A 19,151-nucleotide genomic window follows, 5' to 3' on the forward strand; every position below is an offset into this window, starting at 1 on the left:
TGGCTGCTGGCAGATCCCTCGGGCACGTCACTGCAACCCCCTCTGGCCTCTGCTCCGTGGCTGCTGGGTGACCTCTCGTTTGGGGCTCTCCTCAGCTCTTCCTAGGAAGGTGGCACGGTTGCCCCTGTGGTGGTCCACCTTGGGCCCTCGTACGCTGGGGCCTTTGGATGTCTGGGGCCTGGATCTCCTCCATACCTGCTTCATGCCCTGGGGGACGGGGCTATAGCGTCCACACTCCCTAGCAGATCGTTACATGGAGAAACCTTTTGAATACAAGCGTGCTGATCCACACAGGTGTGCAAACGGGTGTACACACGGGTGTTCACTGACACAAACTACACCCTTCCTGCCTGCTACCACGAAGCACATTGTGCGCTGTCGATCTTGCGTGCTGCACAATAACATGTAATATTTAGTATCTACTGTTATCTACTTTTGGCTAGTTTATTGTGATGGTGTTGTATTTATTATGTTGCTTTTTTATGTTTGTTTTCTCTTCTGTTTTTTTTTTTTTTATCTCCATACAGGTGATCCACGTGTTTTGTTTGTTTTTCTTTTTTTTCTTCACCCTTTCTCACCATCTCTTCTCCCCTCTATTTTTCTTTCTCTCCCTCTCTTTTTTCATTCTCTCTCCCAGTCCTATCCCCCAGTCATGTCTGTCCCGTCTGTAACAACCGAAAATCAAATAAATACATAATTATAATAAAGGTCAATCAAATGGACCAATATGGCAAGGCCATGATGATCCACTTGGTAAAGTAAATCCTCTGGGCATCTTTCTTGGCCTTCAGACAACAATTCTGATGGCTAAAGATCCAAACAGGACAGGCAAAAAAAAAAGAAAAGAAAAAGGAATAACAACACAGAGAATATTTGGGTGAATGGGGTAATTTTTCTTTTTTTTTCTTTTTTTTCATTATAAACTCTACATGGCTGGAGCAAAATAAAAAGATACATCAACACGTCACAACAATGTACCACAAAATATACAGTATACAGTAAAGAGAGAAGAGTAAACCATTTAAATGGAATCTAAAAAAAAAAAAAATTCTCTTCTCTCAGCGAGTGGAAACACATTGGAAAAAAAACTCAGTAGTTCAAATATTGACAATCCCCTTTCTAAACAACTTTTATACTGTACCATATTATTTTGATATAAAACAAGTGGGAAAAAAAGAAATCAACTATCTATCTTCACCTGCCCCCACAGGGTTGCTAACACTCAACATGTTTTGGTAAGATCAGCAGACAGACAGTGAAAACACAATGAGCTTTGTGGGCACAGAGAGTGGTTTGAGGTGACCTTTTTAAAAAAAATATAAATCAAGGCCAATACTTCCAGTGTAAAACAAAGTAAAAGGGCATGTACCCCTTTATCAAAGCTTTTGTTTTCCTTTTTTTGCCTGCCGACAGTGTAGGGGATAAACAAAAACATCGTACCTAAACACAGACACATCTGCTGTGACACTGAAAAGCTTTCATTTGGTAAAAAATAAAAGGTAGATACCCCAAGAACATCCCCAGTCTCTCCCACACCTCCCTCCCCTGCCTGTTTCAAACTAGAGTGAGCCTGTGCAAGTGATTACTCCCAACAGGTGAATCTGCGACTAGTGCACCGCAGCTGCTCAAAGTCCCAGTTTGTTGTCATGGGAAAACAACAGCACAGCGGGCTACTGTTTGAGATTGTCAACCATTTCACCAAATTACACCAATTTCTGGTGAAAACTGGGCTTTCTGAGCAAAACCACTGTGTGCTGTGCTGTTCCTCAGTTTTCACTTCACTGGCCCCAGCTTTCATCCTGAAGTAGGGGACCAAAACGCTGTGAAACACTGAGAAATAAATAGTAGCCATTACTGCTGGCAACTCAGTAACCACAAACACCTTGGACTCCACATCATGCACAGTACTCCTCCTGCTTGATAGGCAGAGTGAGCATTATTTGAATTTACAGAGGAAAACACAAGCACATAGGAAAACAAGTGAACAGTTGGTATACTGACATAATATACAAGTGCGCTGCAAATGGCAGGAACAAATTTGTACAACCTAATAGCTTGCTTGTTTGGTTGCTTTTCAGCTAGATTAAAAAAGGCAAGCAATTTTAGAGACAGAATTGGTGTTATTAAAAGCCTGGATTGTTTCTACTGAAAGCTAATTAGAGATACTGAAAGACATACATATATAAATATATATATATATGTATAAACAGTCACAGGTGGCAAAACTGCAATTAAACAACACTAATGCAAACACAGAGATTCTTTGAACAAAAACTCGACAGTTACGAGTGCCAAACAGTGTGCTCGGGGATTAAATGTGAGCGTACATCATAGCTTGTTAGGGAGGTGAATCAAACAGAGTAACAGCCGGGTGTATTTTTGCCTAATGTTACCAGCAGAAAGGAAAGATATTTTAACTGCAGACTCCAAAACAGAAAAGCTGTTCAGTGTTATGCTTAAATGCAGACTAACACTAGAAGAAAATGAATTTGAGGTTTCCTTTGGGGCGAAAAAGAAGATTCTGTCACTGTGTTTAAGCATGTGCCAATCATACTTCTTAGTACAGCTCTTTTCTGCAGAGGAGTGAAAGACATGATTGGTAAATTAATGAATTATCCAGTGTTGTCAGAATATGATTTCGCACATGTATCGTTTTAAACCTGCGGCAGCACAAGTTGGATAGAGGTCTAAGAACTCTATCTTTAAAAAAAGGCAAAGTAAAAAAAAAAAAAAACTCCACCCAACTTGGCTATTGCAGGTTGTAAAACAAGAATAGCCAATGCTGAACATGCTGAGCAGCCACACCGCTCAACCTACACCCATGTCCCTGCTCCACCTCTCATTGCCCCCACAACTTTAATATCACCAGTCTAGTAAAAAAAAAAAAAATTAGCCCTGTTGTCTTCATATCCTGTTGTCCTCTTCGCTTCATCCTTCTGGGAGCCTTTTTCATCATCTGGTTTTATCACTGTCAGAGAGAAATGACAAAACTTAATAAATATGACCAATATGCAAAAACAACAAGAAACAAACATGCCTATTTTTTTGACAACTTCCAGAAAATATGCATTTATTGTCCACATCAAATGCAATTAAATGGAAAAATAATCCATATTTTCCTAAATTCTTCATACATATTCTTTTTTTCTTCTTATTCAACAGTTAATTGCTGGTAAATTAATTCATTTAGATCACGGCACAACAACGACAATAGCGTAAAATCATTTGAATGTCGAATAAACGTTGTATCAGAAATATCTACAGCTAGGTGCCCAAAAGATCCAGCAGCTTTCCTGGTTTGTGGATGAAATCTAAATCTAAAGCATAAACCAAACCCATGGTTTTACAACACTCATTAAATTTGCTTCTGCATGGCATTGAATAGTGCTGTTCTGTCAGCAGAGATGCACACAAAGTATTCAATAGGAGGTTGGAGGGTTTGAAAGGATACTTCAGATTTCACCTGCTTTTACTTTTTGATTAAGTTTAGGTTAAAGATTGGGACTTGGGCTGAGGTCTGCAAATTAACAAGTTATTTTTACAAAGTGTACATGTGAGGCACTGGGAGTGAAACCTCTGGTGCCACTGCCAAAACCACAGTCACAGCACTGGTGCCAAATAGACACCTTATGTTGTAATGTTTTCTTTTCATATCTTGCAGTATTTTCAGAGAACTTTATTACTTGGAGTTGACAGATAAATATAAGATACACAACATTTTATCACAAAATACCACTTTTTATGGACGAGATATCACTGCTGTGTTATTAAACTTTTACAGACTTGTGTTACTTTACTTGGCATTGTAAGAAAATCCTTTGTCAAATGTAGAAGTCGAGATTTACTTTCAGAATCCAGTGAAGTGCATCTGTGGCACGAAGGCTCTTTTCATATTTTAATAGCATCTCAGTAAAGAAATATTAACTTGATTATGTATGGAGAGACAGACTTTTACATCTTTCTTCTCTTCTTGTTATATCCATTTCAAAAGCAAAGGTAAATGTCCCTGATATCTCCTTGCAGTTATGAAATGTCATCCAGTTTGCTGTCAGCAGTTTCAAAAGTGACATAAAACAAGACTTTGAAATTCAAGTCACACATGCCACTACAGTAAATTTAAAGATGAAATTTTCTATATTTGTGATGACATTTCTAGATGACTCCCCGCAGCTTTCACACCACATCACGATGGAGGAACCACTTTTCCAAGCCAGCTTCCCTTGAACTAAAACTGACTTTAGACACTCAATCAGAATGACGGAGCTGTGTGAAGAGATTTCTGGTGACTGTATCGCTCATGGTCATGTCAACCAGGTATCAAGGATTCTTTTAGGTTAGTAAATGTCTGCAGGACTGTGCTCATCCTTGGTGATGCTAAAAATACAAAGAGGAATACTGGCACTACCCCGTTTAAATTACTATAAGAGGCTTTTACATCACTAACATTTCTTGATGTTTCCAGCAAAAAGTGAGGCCTGACCACAGACACTGGCTGAAAATAACCTTTATTTCTATGCAAACAGTCTCTCAAAATATGCAAAGGCTTTGTTTTTATCCACTGTGCTGAATTGTCCTTGACTTGCTCCTGCCCACTATTGTTCTGTTGTGTGACTCACACTCATGAATGCAGAATCAGACAAAGTCACCTAAATTCTTAGGAAAGATAAAATGTAGAGGTCAAGTGTTTACTTGCTCAGCCATTATAACTGTCAGCTGTACCATTCTCAATTCACATTCATGGCTCTATAGGCCTAACCTGTTCTGTTGCATTTTTTTTGTTTAAGAGACCATCCTCTTCATTGAGCTTGTCTGTCTTCAGCTCCACCACAACGCTACTGTTCGTCATTCCAGAGTTCCTAGAAATAGAAATGGCATAGAGAAAAAACAGTGAAAACAAAAGAAAAAATCGGGGAGTTAAGTGTTTGTTGGGGCGAATATTTGCTTAGTTTTACAAATGGATGTAGACAAGAACAAATCAGTCCGACAACTTGTTTGCAAAATAAACCTGTGCAGTATTAATGCAGTTCTCCCAGTGGACCTGAAATGTATGTATCCTGTAACTCTATTCTGCAAACTTAACATTTACAAATCGTACTTTATTGTGTCAAATCTCCAAGCAAATAAAGAAAAAGAAACCCTGCTCTTGCTGCTAATCAGGATATTCTGATTATTTAAAAGAAAATTTATTCTTGCAGGACAGATGGCACATTTGCAATTAAAAAGGATTATGAAAACAAGCTTAGGAAAGTTGGTATTCTATATTGTAAAAACTTCAGATGTATTTTGCAGTCAGCAACATCGTCAGTGCATACAAATAGATATCTATAGTCTTTTTAACAAATATTCTGGCATGAGCAAACCAAACACTTTTGTTTTTTTGTTACAGATTTTCCAACTTGTTAAGCACTTTGACTTTTAGTGTTTTTTGATTCATGTGATTATTAATCCCCCCTCCCATCCCTTTTGTCCCTGATCTCTACTCACACTTCCTTCGGGTCCTTCTTGCTGCAAGACAGCTTGTTGTTCTTGCTTAGGCAGTAGAGGAGGCCAACCAGCAACAGGAGGAGCAGAACACACACCACCACAGCTATCACCACCGCACTGGAGCCTCCCTGTCCAGCTACAGTGCCGCAATGGAAGTACATATGGGAGGAGGGATGGGGGGAGGGTCGGGGGGCAGGTGGGAGGTTTGCGAGGTGGAGGGTTGGTGGGAAAGTTTGGGGAAATTTGATTGGAGGGCAGATGTTTAGGGGAATCATGGAAGGATTGATCATGGTGGAGGAGGTGTGAGGATGGAATGGAGAGTTTTCGATTTTCAAAAAATCAGTGGTAGGGAGAGAGGCATCGTTAGGGGTGGTTGATTGGTGAGAGAAAGAGGAAGGAAATTGATTTGATTTGGTGTTATCATGGGAGGGAGAGAATGGGAAGATAGAGAGTGAGAGAATGAGATTTGATGGAGTCCAGGTGAAGACAGTTGATGGATGGGTAGTTGGAAAGGTGGAGGGCAGAGGATAAGGGGCGGGGATTGGGATGTGGGGTTAGTCTATCTTTTGAATGCAATGACTGAAATGTGATGCGACCCAAAAACAGGGCCTATGTCTACGCAGATAATACTAGACAGCTAATGAGAGCAATGAAACAACACTGAACATACTCACCCAACCACCTACACTTGTATTACTGTACTTGTGAAGACATGATGCTATAATAAGTTTTCTCAAGCTAACATTACTAACCCTACAAAGATTACTGAAGCCTATTAAGATCCAGTCATAATCGAAAACTATATTTGTTTCTGCTCCTGTCACTGTCCAAGGGATAAAAAAATCTGCCCACCTGCAACACATCATTAGCAAGTAAAATGTGAATTATTCATTGGTTTTACAGAGGGGCATTTGAAATGTTATTGTGTATTGGTTCTGAGTATTGATTTTCTGATATCCCCAGGAAAATGTTGGCAGGAGTACTTTTAGTACTTTTCTAACTTAAACTGCAGTGCTACAGTGTGAGCCTGATATTACAGTCTGTGGTGTCCTTACAGACAAGGTCAAAGATGCTTCCTTTCCTGTGTATGCTAAAAAAGGAAACCTGGAACATTTCCACCAAAATGTTGAAAATGAGTAGGATGCATGAAGTCTTCTCTGAATCCCGAAGTTATAAAATTCAATTGATGTTCCCAAAGAATACATTTTTTAACTAATTTGAATATTTTCATGACTATTTTGTTAAATTATCACTTTTTTAATTATTATTTTTACTCGCTTTTTCATAATGTGGGGGTTTGGGGCCTGTTTATTAGACAATGGCATTTGGATATGCTCGATAACATTTTGGCAGGCAGCTTTTTTAGTTTTTAACATTAAATTATTTAGGAAATAAGCAGGCTGATCAAAAAGGAAAATATTCATGATTGGTCTTTGAATTGTGTGATACTTCATACAGGACCTATCCATTCTCACTTCTCTAGAAGCATATCTTCTCAGCTACAGTAATACAAGTACAGATACACAAAAACTCTTGTAAACACAGATACATAAAACCTTTGTGTGTGTAAACAGCCATCAATACACACACAGCAACTTACATTTGTAGACGAACACCATACACATGTCAATAGGGTTAGCGATACAGACCTGACGTTAGCACAGGGTTTCCAGAAAGCAGCACTTTAAGAGAAAAAGAGTTTCTCAGTCCCATAGCATAGCAAAGCAACAACCACAACACACACAATGCACACCACTAAAAAGATACTTAGCTAAAGTTACTTAATCTACACACAGCACCGGATGAGCGGAGAAAAGCAGAAAAAGCAAGGAATAAGAAGGCAGCTGGAAAGAAGAGGTGACCAAATAGACACAGTAAAGAGACGAAGAGAAGAGTGGAAGGAACAGAATAGAATAGAATCCTTTATTGTCCCCAAGGGGCCACAAAAGCTTTTAGTACCATCCACAAAATATAGGACAGACATTATACAAAGGTGACAAGAGAAGAAGAATAACAATGTACAATATCCACAGTGTTCGGTAGTTAAGAGGGCAAATATACAAGGTTACAGTACAGCAGAGGAGAGTGTGTGTGTGCGTGTGTGTGTGTGTGAGTGCGTGCGTGCGTGCGTGTGTGTGTGTGTGTGTGTGTGTGTGTGTGTGTGTGTGTGTGTGTGTGTGTGTGTGTGTGTGTGTGACATGGAAGGGCTGGGGCAATAGGAAGCGGATGGAGGGGAGTTTCTAAATTACAGGGTCTGTACAACAAAGAGTCCTGAGAGAAGAAGGGAGGAGAGGAAGAGGAGGAGGGAGAAGGTTCTACCTTCAGCTGAGCTGCCAACTGCAAAAAGAGAGGAGGAGAAAAAAAAACAAGAAAAGCGAGATCACGAAGATGTAAAACAGCAATTCAGGCACCAGCTACAGCTTTATTATCAATAACTTTAGTGAGAGCCCATTTTAAAAAGCAAACCATGAAAGAAGCAAGCTATAAAGGTGTAGATGCAGTTTACAAAAGGTGAAAGAAGATCAGACTGTAGTTGATGTTATTAGCAGGCTAAGAAGTTACTGGCATGGCATTAAGACACACTGTGTTACCTTAGAGACTTGTAATCATGAAATTATAAAAAAAGAAATTTGTCAGTTTAGATCATTATGTGTTATAATGTATTTTACAAGTTTTTCTTCACTCATAACTACTTGTGTTAGATCTTAAATGTTACTCCTAGACACTTCTATAGCAATGAAGATGACATACAAATGAGTTTTAGTGTTGTGGCTGCACGGATCGTTGCAATTTCTGGGCGTTATTCTGTGTGTTCCCTTTGTGTACACACACAATAAGACTAACCATTTGGTCACGTACACAAAATATATGTCATATCCACAACTGGCTAACTGTAAAAACATTTGGTTTTTTTGCCATAACTTTCATTTCAATAGTGAACAGCTTTTACAGAATTGAAGATGATATCCAGTTTTCCTCACTGCATCCATGTAAGTATTTATAAGAAGAACTAATGAGCAGTGCATTCCATTTTAATTTGGTAATATGCCAATCTCCAAACACTTATTTTTTAATTACTGAATATGTGATTATGCTATGCAACTTTTTTTTTTGTTGGTAAGTTTTAAAATATAATTTGACTAAAAACAGCGAACGCTGGTTTCATCTGTTCTGCATGTCCAACGCAACTTTTTAACTGAATCACATTTTCAGGTTAATGAGGAAAACCCAGTGGAGAAAGAGAGCTTGTTACACTGACCTTGTTCGAGAGAAAGTGGGAAGACCGTGATATCTTTTCCATGCTCATTTTCGACCTCGCAGGTCACCCCGCCATTTATCATATCAGCAGTGGTTTTCAGGGTCAAAGTGCTCACCCACTTGTTACCTTTCACTGTTATCGACTGGAGGGGAAGATAAAAAGGAAGGAAGAGAGATAAAGGAAAAAGGCCAAAGTAAATTAGTGTCGTTTGTCAAAATCCTTCTTTGCCTTTTGCCTATATGAGTTTGCAGTATAATTCTTCTTTTATTATTACTATCCACTTGTCTTATGAGTCCCATTCCTATTATTTTAAACAAACTTCTCATATGTGATATTTCTCTCTACCTCTCACTTACAAACAAAAAATCTGCTCATGAAAATTATTAGTTGTGCTCTCATTTTTAATCTTCCAAACATCCCTACTAGTTTCTGACATTATCACATTTTTCAAAAAGATGATTAACGTTTTATCTTATTTTATCAGTTTATGTAATATTTAATAATGAAGGCGTACTCCCTCTACAAGTTTCTTAAAAGCTGTTTTCGCTTTTTTTTTAGTAGAGCTTTTGAAGTTTTACACAGTACTCTACCAAGAGTGATCTTAATACGTTATGAAACATAACACTTTAATCTTCTCATATTGACTCTAATGGAAACACAAATAGTAGCAGGGCGCTTTTCATTTGAAATACGCCTTACTATTATTTCCAAATGAGTTCCAATACATTCATTTTACTGATTCCTGTAAACTGTAAAGACTCATTTTTCTCTCAGCTTGACTCAGATGTCTACCTGTTCTCCTCCTGAGGGCTGCCAGGTGAAGTTAGGGGTAGGCACACCGTATGCTACGCACATAAGGGTCACCTTGTCTCCTTCCTTCCCCACCTTCACAGGAGCAGGAGGGTCAATCACTGGCTTTCCTGGACAGGGAATGAGAATGTCATGGGTAAACAAAGTGAACAATGCTGCATAACCTTAAACACATACAGTTATACCTCAGTTCTCCTTTCAACTTCTACTTCCAAGCTGCTCCCAATTCCTTCCTCTAACCAAAACAATACGCTGCACACTCTGGCACTGACCACTGTTATTATACTTTGTGTATTGGTATAGCGGTAGCAGTTCAGTGTGTAGTACATAGCAAGAGTTCATGAGTTAGTGAGCTATATCAAGCATAAAGTCAGAGTTTTCTGTCATTCTAAAGGCTCTATTTTCACCTCACTGAATCATCGTGGCAACTTTTGCTGAAGACATAACGTGGTTAGTACCAGAGTGTTCACAAATGTTTTTATTTACAGCATGCTTTACATACAATTCCCTGCTGGGGGAATGCGCTTAATATGTGCAAGCTGTTAAGCTGTACCTTAGATCAAGAAAGATGCCCAGTTGTAAAGTTACAGCAGTGAAAACATCTGTGTCACACTGTCACTAGAATGTAGATGTACTCAGAAAAGCCATTCATGTATTTTTTGCCTACTGCTATGTCTCTTTTACACTGTTCAATTAACAAACTTTATTTCACTTTGATCTTCTGACAGACTGGTCTCCTTTTATGAGCTGTGAGACTCTAATCGGCACATCTAATTTGGCTGTTACATTAGCAATAAACATCAGCACCAAGAGCACACTTGGCATAAAATAATTAACTTGAATTAAAATGTTTGTTTTACTGCAGTGTGCAATAAATTCCAAGATTTAGCATTAATTTCTTGTCTTATGTGCGGAAGTATTACATTTTATTGTAATATTTTTTGCATTATTTATAGATTTTTATCACCGTTTTATCGTCATCATCTGATATTGGCTCTGACTTGAGTAGGTGGCACACATGCAGATCATTTTTTTAGGGAAAAAGAGTCATGTGACATGTGAAACACCCCGTTTCTCTGAGTGTGCAGAGAGAAGGAAACAGAGAAAGTTGATATATGACCATCTCGATACTACTCATTTTACCTGGAGTTTTTGGTTTTGTCAAGCCAAAGAGCTCAAAGAATGCCTGGCCTTGCTGAACATCCTTTATAGTATATAAACTCTTCTTACAATGAAGTTGGAATTCCACTTTTGTTTCCAAATAGTAGGCTCTAGAATGCTTACAGTTACCTTAACGGATTTAGCAGTGGAGAAACATGACAGCCTCTACAGCATGGCTTAAATTCTTCTATTTACTCTGAGATAAAGTTTTATAGTGTTCCTGTGAGTGTGGGTGTACTTGTTTCGTGCATGCACTTTTACCTTTGACTGTGAGGTTGACGCTAGCCTGGGACATCAGTCCTGGCACAGACGGAACAGCTCCAACACAAACATATTCTCCAGCATTTTGATAGGAAACATTTTGTATTGACAGAGTCCCGTTCTGAGACAGCACCTCAGAGCCCTGCAGAAACACAAGCACACTGAAGAAGAACTGGACTCATAATATTATGCTTCTGCTCTTTTTTTTTGTGAGTAGAACAGCGCTGTCAATATCTAATTTGATGGCACACCACTGTGATGGGAAAGCAGAAAAGGAATCTTCACACACACTGTTTGAAAGCGCAGTGATAACAAATCAAAGTCAGTCCTCCATGATGAACCTGTCTCTTGCAATTCTTCTCAACTTCTTCTCATAGGAATTCATCTTTCTAAGAACAAACACATTCTCTGCCCAGAAAACCAGCTGCCTGCGAGTTTCCATCACACCCAAGAGACACAACAATAGATACATAGGTTACAACAACAGACCTAACACTGGAGGAGCACTCTGCACATCACAAGTGGAGAAACAGGAATGAAGACTAAACACACCAAAGGTATATTTATGTGCAGTTTTACAGTATTAAATGTACCCAGATCCTTGAAATAGACAATCGAGAACAAATAATCTGTAAATAAAAAAATGTTTTTAAACATATTAAAGACAGAAAAGACGCTGTGCATGCTGTAGCTATCACTATGAATTTCTGTGTCAAGGAAGACAAGGTTTTTTTGCTACCGTAAAACTGAAAATATCCACAACAGAGTGAAACTGCATATGTAGTAGCAGTGTACTGCAAGCATAAGATTATGACCACTCAGATGTGACGCAGATAACACTGATTATCTCTCTGTCATAGCACCAGTGGGATATATTAGGGAGCATGTGAACATTTGGCACTCCTCTGACATCAACAAGGCATTTTCAGCCAAAGGACTGCCGCTGACTGGATATTTTTGTGAAAAAATCAGTATATCACCAGTTTCTGAAACACTTGAACCACCTTCCTTCCTTGTTCAGATGCTCAGTTTAAACTTCAGAAGGTAGTCTTAACCATGTCTACCTGTCTACATGCACTAATTTAAAGGAGTGCGATGGGCTAATTGGACACTTGCATTAACTGGTGTGTCTAATACAGTGGTCGGTGCATTGAGCCAAAATAAGGAATGAATTCTTGTTGACTTGGTGAATGTTGTTACTGTATGACACTGACAAGTTTTCATTTTAAAAACTGAGCATGCTTAGAAAGAACTTATTGGAAATGTGAGGATTTTATTTACTTATTGATTTCTTTTGTCCTAATGTTGACTCTGTACCTGTATCAAGCTTCAAGTCAGCTAAACAATCAATCATAGTGCCAGGCTGGTTGGTGTTTCTGATTTTATGTGAAAAACAGAAAGAATGCACACAAATACCACAACTCTTTTAAAGGGGGGGGGGGGGGGGGGTGGCACACTTATTTACAACAAAAAGGAAAGAAAAATTGAGAAAATGATGAAACACACCTTTTTCCACTGAACTGTATGATTACGAGAAGCCTTGATCCTACACTGCCATGCTGCTTTGTCTCCAAGCATGACAACTTTAGATACAGCTGGTGTCACTTTTACTGGGTCAATGTCTGACAGAGAGAAAACAGAGAGCAATTAAAGATAAGATGGGGGGGGGGGGGGGGAGTCGACTGAAAACTATAGACCTTCTACACATTCTGAGGTGTTAAATAAGTGCCAATTCAAATTAAACAACAGTACAAAGCTAATGCACTTATTCTGAAGTCAAGCCCATTTTGAGCCCAAGTTAAGCCTATTCCATACACTTTCGAGGTTATCACTGCTTAATGTGTGTGATAAGATCAGATTAAACAGTGTGCTTGGGATAACATTAAAGTAACAGATGAAGTGTGAAAAATTGAATTGGATATCAGCCGGCTGACTGAACTTCATTAGAGCCTATTCCATGGAAACCTTTTAATTCTATGATTTACTGATGAAAAGAAAGGCTTCCTACATGGGAAGAACCACACAAACCGGAGATGCATTGTTCTTTCTGTGTGTTAACCCTCTTTAATTCAGCAATGTGTGTGTCTTTATGTGTATTTGGCTTACTCACAGTCGACAGTGAGGGCAATCGTCTTTTCCAAGGTAAAGTCAATCTCGAAATCTAATGCTGTGCACTTGTACTGTGCAGCATCAGAGCGCTTGACAGATTTCAGTATGAGAAGACCATCTTTACCTTGGGCCTCTTCTCCCTGAATATTAAAAAACAGGAATTACGAGTAAAAACCAAGCAAGAGGGTGACAGAGGTTGCAGTAGAGAAACAAATTTGCAACTAAATGTTGCCTTTTCTTTATCAAATGTGTGCATGAAATGATCTCATACATTTTTAGTGAACTCAAATGGAGGCTGGGGGTTCCCATCAGTCTCACATTTCATGGTTACAGTATCACCCTCTTTGACTGGTTGACTTGTGTTAAACAGCGAAAAGTAGATTTTGTCAGAAGGATCTAGACAGAGAAGAACAGACATGGAACAGATGAAAATTCCTTCAGTGGTTACATTTCACTGTTACACTATACATCATCAATCATAAATGAGTAATGCATTCCAGAAGAAATGCTTTCCCAGTGCCTCCTCCTGAGCCAACTGAGTCTTTTTCCTAAATGGGGTTTCTATCATATAATTCTCATCACCTTGATGTAGGTATAAGGACAGAAGTGAATATTTCTATATCTTTTGACTTTCTAACAGGGCATGTGGTGGATCGATTGATGCACAATAAAGATATATACAGAATCTAACATAATTAAATAAGAAATTGCAGAAACAATGTACTATTGACCTTCCTACACAAGAAGAATTATGAATTAATTTGTGTGTGAAGCAAATAAAAATTTATATGTGGTTAAAATATCTGATTTAAAATGTTCTTGCTAACTGGAATAAATTAATATGTCACCAAAGTTCATAAACCAAATGCAATTCCTCCCAACTACAAGAGGGAAGGGAAAGACCTCTGACTGGATACCCTCCCAAACGGCCTGCGCCCACCACTCACAGTTTAGGTTGATCTTGATGCGGTTAGAATCCATCGTTTCGATCTTGTTCCCCGGCATGCTGTACTCTACAGTACAGTAAAACTCCGAATCCTTGTCCTCTTTCATGGGCTGCATGTACAGGCTGCTCGTTACAGTGATGAGACCCGAAGTCTCCTTCACTTGTTTGGCAACCATGTATGTTTCTGACGGACAGGAAGGAAGGAAAAAGGGAAAACAGTTCTAAAATTAAAGGAATGCAGCAGATCAGGTTACAAATGAACGCAAACGGTGAAGATATATACATATCTATATATATCTATATATATATAAAGAACACATACTCTCTTGTTTGTCTTTGACCTCAGGAAGGGGTTTGGCATCTCTGAACCAGACAATTCTTGGAAGAGGAAACCCATTCTTCGTTTCACAGGTGCCGACCTGAACAAACGACAATGGAAAAGCTATCAGAGAGTATGTATTTTTGGTCAGAATCGATAAATGTGCAAACAACGCATACAGACCTCTGAGCTAGAAGGAATTCCTGCAGTGATGGCCTGAGATGTTGTCAGTTTTGGGTGTTCGGGCGCAGCTGAGACAGAAAAAAGGACAACACAAGTTACAATTACAACACTATGATTCCCTTAATGAAAATCATTTTACAAACAGTATGTGCGCATAAACGCTCAACTGTTACTTCTATGCTTACATTTGACTCCTGCTCCGTCACTACTCTTGCAATATAACGCTGCTGCTAATGGTTCTTGTTTTAGTACATTCACACTACAAATTAAGCAGTTTGTGGCTAACACTTGCTGATGTAAGCGTCAAACATCAACCAAACATCAACCAAATGTTGATGTTGGACACACACTGGTGCACACACTCAACCACAGGTGTGAGTATTCACTTACGTCAAGGTCAGCTTATCATTGCTTGCAACTGTTATCCACTTATATTAATAAACAGTAGATTTCTTTCTGTGTCTAAGTCATTACTCAGTATTTTTAAACTCTGGTCATTCCCACATGCCAGATGCACAGAAATGAATTTAGATCCACATTGACGACTTGATTCATTGTGTGGGAGCAACTCTGCCAATAAAAAATGTTTAGCTTGTAAGTTTCCTGAGAGAACGACCCCAGGCTATTGCAGCTTAACCCACTGGAGACCTCATAACTCAGTCCCATTAAGTTAAGCCAGGGCAGCCACACTATAACTCAACCCCAATGAGTCAAATGGTCAAATGGGAACAAAGAATAATTGCTATTCTATAAGACAGCCTGTTTTCTTAGTACTGTGGGCCTTAAGTACACCTCAAAGTCCTTTGTCAAATAACACTCTATTGAGGTATTGTTGAACACTGGTGTTCTCACAATTAATAGCTTATTTTATGAGATTTTTTTAAACTTTGGTGCCTCTGAGTGCATAAATGTTAATGGATAACCTGAAAGCTTCAAGCGGACTGATCACTAAACAAAAGGCTATTCTGTCACTCTCACAATGCATATTCTCCCCTTTTCTCCCTTTAATCCAGATACCAGTGAATCCTACTCATTTTGGTGCTTTGGAGGGGCAAAGACAGAGTAGTCTGCACCATGATTAGCTGGCGGCATGTTAGTGATAAATCTGGACTCTTTAAAAGGAGAGATATATTAGAAATGACACGTGTGATTGAACTATTCATCAGTAGTGTCAAGAGTGATTAGGTTGTGGTTAATTGAACTCTGGAGATCTTATCAAAAGGAAATGGTAATCTCAAGTATTGGAGAAAGCTCCAAAAAACTACATGCAGTGAAAGAAATAAGATATTCTTCAAGGACAATTTTGGTAAATTATACTATATGATAAAAACTTTTCTAAAGATATATAGAATGGGCGTAATGTAAATATTTACAAATTCAAATCAGCAACATGCATGAGATACAATTAAGCTACCTCGTAATCAAAGTATGCATTAATGCAGATCTCATATATTAATGTCATAAACATTAGTGGCAATGACAATTAAATGAAAACTTAACTTCAGGGAGTAACCTTGAGGTCAAGTAAAGGGCTAAAGGGCACTGGCAAACTTACAAAAGACCTTCAGAGAAGTGGTACCATCTGGAGACCCAGCAGGGTCAGTGACTTGACAGGTGAAGTTTAGCTCATCAGAGGGTTTAACAGAGGAAATGGTCAAAGTGAAGTCTTCTCCAATCTTGATCCGATCTGTCAGAGGGGTGCCAGGGTCAACCTTTTTCTCCTTACCCTGACAGAAAGCTATACGTGTTCTAGTTCCCAAATCCTGAATGGATGGTTCCAAGGAAGAACATAAGAAGATAGAAGTCAGATGAAACAAGAACAAGAAAATTGTATTTTTTCACAGAGCATTACTTTTAAACTTTGGGTGCAAAATAGCTCTAATGTCACTTTTTTTTCTTTTTGTTTTGTTTTTTGCTATTTAGAAATGTTAAAACTGTGGAAGAAAATGAACATCTAGAAATTACTTACAATGTACCATTCAACAATTGTGCCAGTTGTTAATGGGGTGACTGTGCAGGGCAGTGAGGCATTCTCTTCCTTTAACACCTCCACTTTAGGCTTCACAACCACATTCACGTTTCCACTGCTTACGACTGAAAAGAACACACAAAAAAGAAAAAAGAACAAGGATCACTGCAAAATGCAACATGTAGCAGAATTTTACAAAATATATGGAGAGACACAATGTGATATTACGGCAATAATATTGTTGTATGATTGAAGAAAAAATCATTTTTTTGCATATAAATATTTCTTGTAATTTCTGCTGCCCTCTTGGTGAGGTCTGGTAATCCTCAAATACATATCAGTTACAGTAATTATTTATCCCTTGGACTGCTACACTACTGCACAGCAGTCATCTCAAAGATAGGCAACTATAAAACCACTATATGTTATTAGATTGAAGGCTTCTGTGTTTGTTTAAAACCCTCAGGGCTTCTGATTGTTCAAATTCTGTGTTACAAGAAACAGGCTCAGACGTGTAATGTCCGTGAGGGACACAGCACTAGAACAGACCTTTTCATGAAGCACCTTGGGCTTTTTGTACTCGTCAGCACTCACATAAACATCAGCAACAAAAAGCTGTAGTCTATGATTACCACATGCCTAGTGGAAACACATAATGTAGCCACGAACAATTCCCTCATGCATTGATCCCCCTCTGCAGACAATATTATAAAGAGTTACACATAGTTGAATCCCTTCAGAGATGACAACTGACACCAAGAATTACACAATCTGCTACAGCAAAATATTATTATCTTAAGCGTATACGCTATGTAAAACTGACATTAAAAGAAGTATTTAACTGATATCTCTTAACCACTTCCAATGTGTAAGCTTTAGGTGTATATCTCAACATCATTAAATCCGGACTACAGTAGCTAATGAATGCAGGACTTGCAAGCTACAAGTATCAGTCCTCCCATATAGGTGTATCAGCAGGAGTGGAAGCTGTTAAGGGACCAAGGGGGAAGCTATAAATCCCTGGTGACTGGCACTGTCAGTGTTCTACATTCAGTAGAGACATTAGGATACACACAGTGTCCCAGATTTTTATGCGAGAATATGCAGCTGGGAACAGAAGGACCCTGACTGGTTCCTGTGGGGATAAGGAATAGTACAGCTCTTTAAACTCTCTTCACATCCAGCTATGGACAAACAATGTGACAACTAGAACACATTCCTCAGAGGAGAGGCTAGAAAAAAGCACGGATATTAATGGAGAGCTGGAGAGGAAAGGAAAGGAAAGGAAAGGAAAGGTAAGGGAAGGAAAGGAAAGGAAAGAACGAGAAAGGAAAGGAAAGGAGCTCAATTTCTGCTAATGAAGTCAGTGCAGCAAATACTTTATTATAAATCATATAGCGGTCGTCATACACATGCCAGCAGACTGCTGTGATTGTGAAGCTTTAATGCATTGAAACAAATGACAATGTCACTTGGGTGACACTCGGTGATTCATATCATATAAAAATATTTTGCCAAGAATAGTTATACGGATGACATTCCAAAAATCTAAATGTCTAGACTTTATCTGTTTAGCTACACTTCCTAAGAAACATTCCCATTTTTTTCTCACAGTACTGATGCTACAGATCTAGAGTCAAATTAATATTAAAATTGGAGGAATATATATGGCTAATGAACAACCAACCCCAATATTTTTTATGATATCATAAATTAATTATTGCATCCATTTCTGGACCAAAAAATCTACAGCTGAATAATTCATTTGTTGTGAGAAAGCACCAAGAGTGCAGAGTATGGACTGCTGGGGGATCAGAGCTGTTTGACAGCCTAGTTTTAATAACAGCGTGGAGAAATGCAGATGGAGAAGATGAAAGAGTGTTTGCTCAAAATGTCTGAAGAGAGATGAGAGCAGCTGAGCGATGGTCACCTTGTTAGGAGTCTACTGTGAGGAGAGAGGGGAAAGGATGCAAGGAAAGATGGAGAGCACATATAGATAAACATAGTGGTGGAGTAAGTACTCAGACACAGAGTGTTTGCTCTTTGTTTTGCATGTCTGTTAGTGGGACACATTCCACTGGGGTCAAATACCGTGATTCACCACATGGGTCAAAGGTCAGTTACGTGCTGACATTTTGATGAAATGACTCACTTCCTCTGCATTTCCTCTTTCACTTGCCTTAGATCTATTTTTATCCCCATGCTTGTTTTCATGTATATTTATCCTTTTTTTTCCTCTACAGTCCCATACAGCATCCCTCTCTCTCACTAAATATTTTGGTTGGTCAACTCAGCAGCTCTCAGATGAACCAACATTAGTTTTACAAACCAAGTCTCATGTTCTGAGCTTGTAAGAGGGATGTGGCCCAGAGAAATCCACTGTTTCTGCGCCAACACAAACAGCGAGGCAGACTAGCAAATGTACGAGAATGCGTGAGTAAATGAAGTGCAGCACTTTCAGACAGCACTCAGGATTTAAGAGTCCCGTCGAGTGGCGCATGGGAAAAACACACACTCAAACACACCACATTAAATCAAGTGACTTTCTGGCAGATCCACAGAGAGCCCAGGTCTTTAGCTGGTTGGACGATTTGGTTGGCTAATATCCACGTTAGTCTCATGGCTCAAAGGATGGTAACACTCATTGGCC

The 19,151-nt window shown here is 38.9% G+C and overlaps 1 protein-coding gene across 3 annotated transcripts in view; it reads right to left on the reverse strand.

The window, feature by feature from the left end:
* Window positions 1-1,939: 1,939 nt before the first annotated feature.
* Window positions 1,940-19,151, reverse strand: part of bcam (basal cell adhesion molecule (Lutheran blood group)) — a 46,521-nt gene continuing 29,309 nt past the window's right edge. The window contains exons 2-17 of one of the 3 annotated variants that reach the window (XM_026183757.2): window positions 16,502-16,626; window positions 16,088-16,295; window positions 14,533-14,600; window positions 14,353-14,449; window positions 14,032-14,214; window positions 13,356-13,480; window positions 13,086-13,224; window positions 12,482-12,597; window positions 10,976-11,117; window positions 9,536-9,663; window positions 8,744-8,885; window positions 7,804-7,821; window positions 7,134-7,166; window positions 5,485-5,620; window positions 4,757-4,856; window positions 1,940-2,968 (exon numbers count right to left, since the gene is read on the reverse strand). In XM_026183757.2, coding sequence (XP_026039542.1) covers window positions 2,966-2,968; window positions 4,757-4,856; window positions 5,485-5,620; window positions 7,134-7,166; window positions 7,804-7,821; window positions 8,744-8,885; window positions 9,536-9,663; window positions 10,976-11,117; window positions 12,482-12,597; window positions 13,086-13,224; window positions 13,356-13,480; window positions 14,032-14,214; window positions 14,353-14,449; window positions 14,533-14,600; window positions 16,088-16,295; window positions 16,502-16,626 — 1,763 coding nt within the window. In that variant the 3' untranslated portion in view covers window positions 1,940-2,965. The remainder of the gene's footprint in view (window positions 2,969-4,756; window positions 4,857-5,484; window positions 5,621-7,133; window positions 7,167-7,803; window positions 7,822-8,743; window positions 8,886-9,535; window positions 9,664-10,975; window positions 11,118-12,481; window positions 12,598-13,085; window positions 13,225-13,355; window positions 13,481-14,031; window positions 14,215-14,352; window positions 14,450-14,532; window positions 14,601-16,087; window positions 16,296-16,501; window positions 16,627-19,151) is intronic. The other 2 variants (XM_080308449.1, XM_080308451.1) reach the window with 2 other exon arrangements.

The sequence above is a fragment of the Astatotilapia calliptera genome, chromosome 11 (genome assembly GCF_964374335.1).
Source record: "Astatotilapia calliptera chromosome 11, fAstCal68.1, whole genome shotgun sequence".
NCBI lineage: Eukaryota > Metazoa > Chordata > Actinopteri > Cichliformes > Cichlidae > Astatotilapia > Astatotilapia calliptera.